The following is a 9,285-nucleotide window of genomic DNA, read 5'->3' as shown; positions in this document are numbered from 1 at the left end:
CTTATATGCTGAATCTAAAAACTAAAACAAATGATGTATATAACAAAACAAACATACTTACAGATATAGAGAACAAGCTAATGGTTGCCAATGAAAAGTGGGAAAAAGGAAGGAACAAAATAGGGGTAGGGGGTTAAGAGATACAAATTACTATGTATAAAGTAGAAAAGCAACAAGATATATTTTACAGCACAGGGAAATATAGCCATAATTTTGTAACATTAAATGGAGTATAATCTTTAAAAATAATGAAAAAATATAATATTGTAAATCAACTATACTTCAATAAAAAGCAAATTGGAACAGAGGCTATCAGTTAAAGGTGTCAATTTTAATGTTTATTTTAGTTATTTTGATGCCAAATATCATTTTCAGTATTTCCTTTGTACTTTCTATTTGATTTTCATGAAGTTCTAGTGACAGTTTCATGATGGAGTATATAAAGTAATTTAAAATATACTCCTTTGTTTATTTTATTTTAGGACTTTCACATGGCTTTGAAACAGGAATCAGAATTTGAAAGGAAAGATAGAGCTGCCAGAGTTATTCAGAATGCCTGGAAAAGTTTCCTTGTGAGTTTCTTTTTTTGCAACTTTATTGAGATATAATTGATATATAGTTCAACTGTTTATAAAATTCCATGGCTTTTAGGATTACTATATTAAAGAGTCATACACCAGCATTTGCTTGATAAGTAGACTTTTTTAAAGTTTGAAAAAGTTAATGGTAATTATCTTATTAGCCTCACAATTATTTACTGAGTTTCTGATCTAGGTCAGGTACTTTGATAATGGCCACTATAATGAAATCAAGACTTATTTGGTTTCCACCTCTGAAAACTTTCTTTCTAGACTCTGGAATCAGGTTTGCAAGCAAGTGTTAGGGATGCATTCACTGATTAAATATTTATTGAGTACCTACTCTTGAGGACATAATGCATATCTGGATTAATATAGTAGTTTCTTGCTGTGTTACAGTATGCTCTGTGGTCTTCTTATCCAATAAGGAATATTCCAAGTTGATTTACTGGATTAGGTGAGAGTAAAGAGGTAAAATGAATTCTCTTCTCTCTAGGATAGTATCAACACTGTGTGTAAAGTGGTATGTCTGTTTCTAGCACACAAAAATAATTTCATAACAGTTAATGATGTCTTGAAAAATAGTTTCCATTATTTGCCTATACTAGGGCATAATGATTGATTTCCAACACTAAAAAAAATTTTTTTTTCTTGAAAATCTATTATTCCCTTGTTAGTATCTAACATCATGCTTGTCATCTAGGCCTAAGCTTTTCTGTCATTTGTAATTTGTTCTCTTCCACATTCAAATCCAATCAGTCACATACCTTTGAACACTGATTACATTCCTGACACTGCTGGGCTCTTTAAAATACATCCTTGAATTTAAGGAGATTCAGTAGAAAAGCCTTGTATATAAACAAGTATGTGTGTGTGTGTTTTAATAAAATGGTAGACTGAGCACACATTTTCACTTTCTATCCCTCTTTCACTTTTCACTTTCACACATTGGAGAAGGAAATGGCAACCCACTCCAGTGTTCTTGCCTGGAGAATCCCAGGGACGGGGGAGCCTGGTGGGCTTCCGTCTATGGGGTCACACAGAGTCAGACACGACTGAAGTGACTTATTAGCAGCAGAATCCAAATAAAGTGACAATATTTTGAAAGTTCACCGATAACAAAGAGAAGGGAGTTCATGAGCAAATAAGAAATTTTATCTTATGTCTGGAAAACTAAAAATAAATGGTAGTATCTTATGGACATACCTATGTAGAAGATTTACCTAGACATACTTAAAGAGGCACTAATAAGAGCCTGTTTGTTATTGGAACCCTAGGATTTAGTAATTCTAAAGGGCTAAAAGGAAAATGGCTATAGACAATGGGGCTAATTGAAAGTCTATACATGTAACAGTTATGCCAGTTGACTCCAATGTCACTTCAAGACTAAAAGCTGCAGGCAGGTGGATATGTCTTAATTAGTCAAATATCTGCTGGTAGATGGATATTAGCTGTTGGGCATAAGAAGAAACAAACCCTGAGCAGCCTGAAGTGTTGGGAAGATGGTGTAGCAAGAGCCAAGAAAGAAAGATCCCTTTGGTTCCAGAAAATGTCCTGAAAAAGAGGAAGGCTTATCAGGCCCTCAGAGTCACCCAGGCAAAGGAGGAGCTTTTGCAAAGGAAAGAGCAAAGGAAAGAAAAAGAGTGCAAGTATAAGCAACTAGAATGGTTCCTACATAATTCCTGGCATCAACTGCATGACAGAGTGTGGTTCTAATGACTAGAAGTGAAACCTCACTGCTTGGAAGTGCCAGATAAACATTCCTTGGTCTTTGTTGTATGCACCCAAAGGATTAATGGGGTGAATTTACTGGTGCAGAGGACCATTGCAAGACTTCATCTGAAGAATATTTTCAGTGGTATCTTTATGAAAGTAACCCCTTAAACCATGAAAATACTTTGTGGAGTGGAAACTTATATGACCTGTGCTGTATGTTTAGTCACTCAGTTGTGCCCAACTTTGTGACCCCATGGACTGTAGCCCACCAGGCTCCTCTGTCCATGGGGATTCTCCAGGCAAGAATACTGGAGTGGGTTGCCATACCCTCCTCCAGGGTATCTTCCCAACCCAGGGATCGAATCCAGGTCTACCACATTGTAGGTGGACTCTTTACCATCTGAGCCACCGGGGAAGCCCAGGTGACCTAGGGATTTCCAGATTTGAAGCCTTTTCAGGAGCTCATCCTGAAACACAGACAAGCCAAGGTCAAGAATAAAGTTCTCTCTCTGACACAGTGATTGAGGAGCACCTGGGGAAGTTTGGTGTCATTTGCTTGAAAGACCTCATTCATGAAACTGTCTTCCCAGGAAAGGATTTTCAGGTGATATCAGGGTTCCAGTGCCCTTTCCAGCTCTCAGTGGCTTATCACGCTACCAGGTGGGCTCACCTGGCTGTCAAGATGAATGCATCGATCAGTTTATCTGGCAGCTGAACTAAACCCAGAATATCTGAAAGCAAAGGGCATTGGAAGACTATGTTTTTGTTTTATGAATTTGTTACCCTTTATCTTCAAGGAAGATTATTTTCTGCTATATCTTCAGAAACTGGAGGTCACAGGTCAAGGAAAAGGTGATAGTAATCACAGCAGGCACTTTTCACCCCACCTCAGTTCCAGGGAAAAGTTCCTATGTGTTTTCTGTGATGACCACTGTCCACCACTGAAACCAGCAAAAGACTCTGTAGGGGAGGGAGTCTTGTCTTATCACATCTTCTATCCTGGGGTTTAATGTTGGTGAATTAATATCCAAGAATGAATACAAGATAGCAGTGGACCAAGATCAGGGCCTTGTTTTCAAAAGAACTTGAAGTACAGTTAGAAAGAAGTGCAGAAAAACAATGCTTGACTGTCTCTGCTGTGAGTCCATGTTCTAACTTCAGTGACAGCTTGGCAAGCTCTCAGATATGACTGGCTGTAGGTGGTGTATCTGGTGGCTTCCTCATTCTTGTCTGCAACTGGCTTAGTGCTGTTCTCTATCTCAGAATTTTAACCTACTCTTGGCTTTATGAGAAGAGATGGACCCTTTCCCTAGGAAAACATGCATATACTCCAGCTTTTTCTTGGAAGTTGGATACTTGTAGATCCTGCTCAGGGACTCAGGCATCTTATGTGAAAAAGCCTTGCATTCTCAGACTCTGACCTTTCCAGTCTCTTACTTGCCACTTACCCAGACTCTGACCTTGCCAGTTTCCTCTGGCTCCATGCGCTATGGAAGACCAAAGGTTACCAAAGTGGCTGTTTTCCCTTCAAGCCAAATAGGGTGTTTCCTGTTAAGAACATGGTGGTAGTCGTATGCTTTCCCAGTGGCTCAGTGGTAAAGAATTTGCCTGCAACGCAGGAGACCCTGGTTCAATTCCTGGGTCGGGAAGATCTGCTGGAAAAGGGATAGGCTACCCACTCCAGTATTCTTGGGCTTCCCTGGTGGCTCATCTGGTAAAGAATCTGCCTGCAGTGTGGGAGACCTGGGTTTGATCCCTGGGTTAGGAAGATCCCCTGGAGAAGGGAAAGGCTACACACTCCAGTATTATGACTTGGAGAAATCCATGGACTATGTGGCCCATGGGATCACAAAGAGCCATACATGACTGAGCAACTTTCACTTTTCACTATGCCATTTATGACTGGGAAATGCCCAACACTTATCTCTTCTGGGTTTCAAGATGGAATTTTCTGGTTTCCCTGGTGATCAGTCCTCTTCTTAAAACCCAAATCGGAATCTGAAAAAGAATGGATACATATATATGTATAACTGAACCACTTTGTTTTATACCTGAAGCTAACACAACATTGTAAGTCAACTCCCCCCCAATATAAAATAAAATTAAAAAAAAAAAAACAAGGGACTTTCCTGGCAGTCTAGTGGTTAAGACTCCCCACTTCCAGTGCAGAGGGTGTGTGTGATCCCTGGTTGAGGAACTAAGATGCCACATGCCACAAGGCATAGTCAAAAGAAACAAATGCTGAAAGCTTATCTTTAAAAAATTTACATGAACTAGCTGGGAAAGCTAGTTCTAGCATGGATTTGGTACTCTGTTGGGGTCCTTTGTGGACCGGAGACCTGGTGGTTTGGCTTGTTGGGGTCCTTTGTGGACCAGGGACTTGGTGGTCCGGAGACGACGATAAGAGCGAAAGAGAGAAAGAAGCTGATACTCCCTAGTTTACGCAGAAAACCAATAAAGTCCTTGACGCAGGACTTGCTTTTCCCAGGAAGGCACTGGGCGCTCTCTTGAGGGGAAGTGAAGGCACAGGGCACCTTCTCAAGAGAGTTGTAGAAGCCCGGGCAGGAGAGTGGGCAAGACAGGTCTCTACGCTCTAAGGAATCAGCCAAGGAGCGAGAAAGAGAGAAAGAAAGAAAGAAGAAAGAAAGGGACCCAAGCTCTGATGGAGCAAAGGTGCCTTAATGATTTTTCTGTGAGTATATATAGGCTGTGGTACAAGAAGTTTCTTAACGACTATGACAAAGATCAGAAAACCAAACATACAGTGACCGTTACCAAGGAAACAAGGGATTAATAATAGTCACAAGGTCAGGAGACAATCCATATCTCAAGGAAAAAGGGGGAAGAGACTAAGCAGTTTTGTCGTAAAGAGAATGTTTACTAGAGGCGATCCAAGCCTGTCTCTCACAATGGTCCTGGTTTCTTGGAGAAGCTTGCTCACTCCACTTGAAAAGAAACAAAGGACTTGTGAGAAACAGCACATAGGAATCCTCCTGTTAAACACTCCCTGACAGTTCCCCCTTATTTATTTATAATATTTGCAAAAAGAGTTCTGACCATAAGAGTTTGTTTAGTTTTAACGATCTTTGTAAGAAGGCAATGGTAGATGACAAATATAATTGCCAAGACAGTCATTAAAATTACAGTTCCAGACCCGATGCTGTGGGTAATGCTTTGAAACCATCCGCATGGGTCTAACCCCGATAATTGATCAGCCAGTTGTTCAGCTAAAGTTTCCAAATTAGTGTAAGAGGGCAGATTATTAGAAAAGGTTTCAAATATTTCTTTTTGTAATAACTGTACAATGAGAGAAGCATTATCATGTATGTTTTGCAAATGAAATTTGATTTGTTCCCAGTTGTAAGCATTATTATTGAAGTGAAAAGGAGTAACACAAAATTGAGTAGAATTCCAATCACATTTTAGCATCACTTGTTTTTGTACATTTGTTAATTGATCTCCAACCCAATGGCTCTTTTCAGTTTTTGTATTTCTTCTTGAATATCTTTATTTATCTGAGCCTGAGTGGCCCACATAGTATGGGCATCTTTAGTCCAATTTTGAATAAAATTATATGTTTGAACTGAGGTTTGTAAAGCAGTACCAGTGACAGCAGCAGTGGTGCAAATAGCTATTAATCTCAAAATGCCAAATATCAGCCATCCAATGAGTCGTTTAGATCGTCAGAGCAATTTAGTGAGTAATCAGGAAGCAAGTCCAGCCACAGGACCTTCTTCCCAGGGCCGCTGAAGATTTATTGGTAACCACAGATTATGTTGAGATCAAAGAATCAAAAGGGAGTCATTTCTCAAGGAAATAGAGGAGTTAAGACAAGTATATAATTTATAATTTATGCAAGTTACCGAATGTGAAGTCTTATTGAATTGTAAGTTTCCTGTAGCTATAACAAAAGGAAGTGGAATATAACCTTGTATAAAATATGGTTGATTATAGCGAAAGAAATAATTGCTATTGCTATGACTTCCCTGGTGGCTCAGAGGTTAAAGCATCTGCCTCCAATGCGGGAGACCTGGGTTCGATCCCTGGGTCGGGAAGATCCTCTGGAAAAGGAAACGGTAACCCACTCCAGTATTCTTGCCTGGAGAATCCCATGGACGGAGAAGCCTGGTAGGTAGGCTACAGTCCACGAGGTCGCAAAGAGTTGGACACGACTGAGCGACGGAACGGATGATTAGTCTCTGTGAAATGCAATCTAAGTCTCAAGTTCTTTGGTGTTTGCAGCAAGTTTCCGGATGTCCCATTGCTTAGGCCCAATCTGTTTATCAAGAATGATTTGAGGACGAGGGGGCGCCATTCCACTGTCAAGTCATCCAAGAAGTCCTCTGTCTTGGTAATGTTCTATTGTAGTATTAGTAACTTTCCATGTGACTTGAGTAATATAATCACACATAGTCATATTAATATCATCTGAGCAGTTAGATAACCACATACCATGTGGTCCCCAATCAACAATTGTATGATTAGCCACAAATATTAATTTTTCTGATTTAGCTTGACATTTGTCCCAATGAACAGGAAAATATTTAAAGTTTTTATTAGTAAATCCTTTGCATAGTGTTCTTTGTTCTTTCTCTAATTCTTTCCCTAAAGTTTCAGTAGTATAAATATGATTCACGGACAAGGAATGGGCAGTGGTGTCTGAAAGTCTTCTTTTGGAGGCAGGGCAAAAGCCCAAGTTTGTCAACTAATGTTTATGCATAATTCTGCTGGGCCCATACATAAAAGAAGAACTTCATAACCTAGAGAGATATTAATTAGTTTCCCTTCTTCTCCAGGGTGTGAGGGCCCTTTAAGGCTCCAGGGAGAAGGCGTATGTATGAAGTCATTGGTTAATATGATTGGTTTTCTCTCCGTCCATACTACAACCTGAAATAAAGGGGGGTTAGGTATGTAAGCCCAGTAAGTGTGATTAATTGGTTCAGCTCCAGCAGGGGAGGCAAAAACAAGCAAAGCAAGCATAGCGAAGAAAAGTATTTTCAGGATTCTGAGGCATTCCCTGTTGAGAAATCAGATTTTCAGTTTGATTAGTAAGGGTATTTATCTGTCCCCAAGTAGGGAGATCATAAGGTCGATGACTTCGAGTGCGGTGTTTTTCGGAAATTTTTAAAGTCGCCATGGCTTGTATTGTATTGTATTCCTTCTTCCTGAATTTTTTGTTGTATCGTCTCTAGTCTGAATGCTGGGGGCCCCCTTAGGTTGAATCTTCTGAAGCGGAAGTCATATGAGTTTTTTGGATCCATCTGGGGAAATACAAGCATACCCCTTTCCCTGTAAGATTAATTTCCTAGGTTTCCATTGTTTATTCAATACGTCCTGGTACCAAATGCACAGAGGAAGAGAAGAGTCCCTGAATTCCTCGAAATGTTTTTTTGCTCTTGTCAAGATATCTCCTTGCAGTAAGTTTAAAAAATTTAAAACAAATAAAGCTATATTAGCAATAGAAAGAAAGGAAAGTGACAATGATGAAAACATTCTTAAGAAATATTTCAGTCTAAAAGAGAGAAAAAAAATTATCTAGAAATCTGTTCGGGACTGGTATTTGGCTGTGGTTTAGAATTAATGAGTTGATTTTTTCTTCATATAGTATATACATTTTTTTAATATAAAAAGAAATGGGATCTGACTGTGTTTTAAGTGGTTTGGGTTATTTGGGGCAAAGGATTAGGAGCAAACATTTAAATATTTTTTCCTAAGTGAAATTATTGAAAAGTTGATGCAGAACAACTTGATAAATGAAATGTTGTTCATATCCAAATATATTTGACCTTGTCCTTGGAAGAGAAATGTAGCTGTTGAATCTCTCTGTTCAGTGTGTCAAGGAAGATGATTATACTTTTAAGACAGACCCTAAAAGAAGGTGAATATTCTGCACTTTTGATATTCTCAGGATCAAATAACTTATTCAGGAAATGGTGACTTTTTTATGTAATGTGAAACAGGCATTGAAGTTGATGTTATTTTGTTTTAAGAATCTTACAGATTGGAAATAGAAATAAAGCTCCATTAATAATAGTTATAAGTTTAAAGACTATATTACATTAGAATCTAGTAAAGTCTGTTCTGGATAAGGAATAAAAAGTGTTCTTGTGTATATCCTCTTATTTAATTTTTTATTTGCAGTTACATTGTGTAATGTGTTTGTTTAATTGTGTCTTGTGTTTGTGGATTATAAGAAATGTTTGTAATCTGTTTAATAGAGAATGAATGCAAAAATTGTTTGAATTGTTCAGAAATATAGGCAGGACCATTGTCCGTTCCTATAGAATTAAATGTTTTTACCATTGCCAAATCAAACCAATAGATGGGTTATCACATGCTGTGTAGTTTCATTCTGGAGAGGTGTGGCCCATATAAAAGAAGAATTTGTATCTAATAAGACATGAAGAAGGAAGAGGAAGAAAGTTCAGGGCAATGAGTTATATCCATTTGTCATAAAATTTTCTTTTATTTGTCATAAACTCTTTTTATATTTTTGTATTTATCATTTTATTTGCTATTTCTTATATCTTTTTATTAAAAATATATATCTTATTTTTCTTTAGCAACTATGAAGTGTCTTGAATGTTAGTATTTTATATTATCCAAAAACAAAGACATGTATTGAGACGTAGGTAATTTTAGATAGATAGGCATAGTTTTCTGCTTGAAATTTAAAATGTCTTTTTGTTTTGTTTTTGAGTTTCACCAGTTTGTTTATGGCTGAAGTCCTTGATAGAGTGGGTTGTGTATCCCAAGGACATGAGAAGAGTTAACTTTAGGTTTTTTCTTAGGCCTGTTTTTGTTTCCCAGGCAGAATTGGAGCTCCTTAAAAGTATTTTAACAAGTTAACCTTTTCTTAACTGCATGTGTCAGAAGAACCGGTTTTGTAATTACAAAAAAGATTTTATTTTAATTAGTTTACTCTAGAGTCTAAAGAATATTATGGCCATTCAGTGTCAAAAATATCATTTTTCCTTTTTGTAGTTATAGT

The 9,285-nt window shown here is 37.9% G+C and overlaps 1 protein-coding gene and 1 pseudogene across 2 annotated transcripts in view; both read left to right on the top strand.

The window, feature by feature from the left end:
• Positions 1-485: 485 nt before the first annotated feature.
• The window catches only part of C14H11orf65 (chromosome 14 C11orf65 homolog), a 70,387-nt gene continuing 61,587 nt past the window's right edge, over positions 486-9,285 (top strand). For both annotated transcript variants that reach the window (XM_055422982.2, XM_055422981.2), the window contains exon 1: positions 486-572. In XM_055422982.2, the coding sequence (XP_055278957.2) occupies positions 492-572 (81 nt within the window). In that variant the 5' untranslated portion in view covers positions 486-491. The remainder of the gene's footprint in view (positions 573-9,285) is intronic.
• On the top strand, positions 935-3,009 carry LOC148775548 (large ribosomal subunit protein uL30 pseudogene; annotated as a pseudogene).

The sequence above is a fragment of the Moschus berezovskii genome, chromosome 14, assembly GCF_049115385.1.
Source record: "Moschus berezovskii isolate FMDL1 chromosome 14, NW_MosBer_1.0, whole genome shotgun sequence".
In the NCBI taxonomy this organism is placed as follows: domain Eukaryota; kingdom Metazoa; phylum Chordata; class Mammalia; order Artiodactyla; family Moschidae; genus Moschus; species Moschus berezovskii.
Note: the sequence above shows the minus strand (reverse complement) of the source record. Positions and strands in the feature narration are given on the sequence as shown.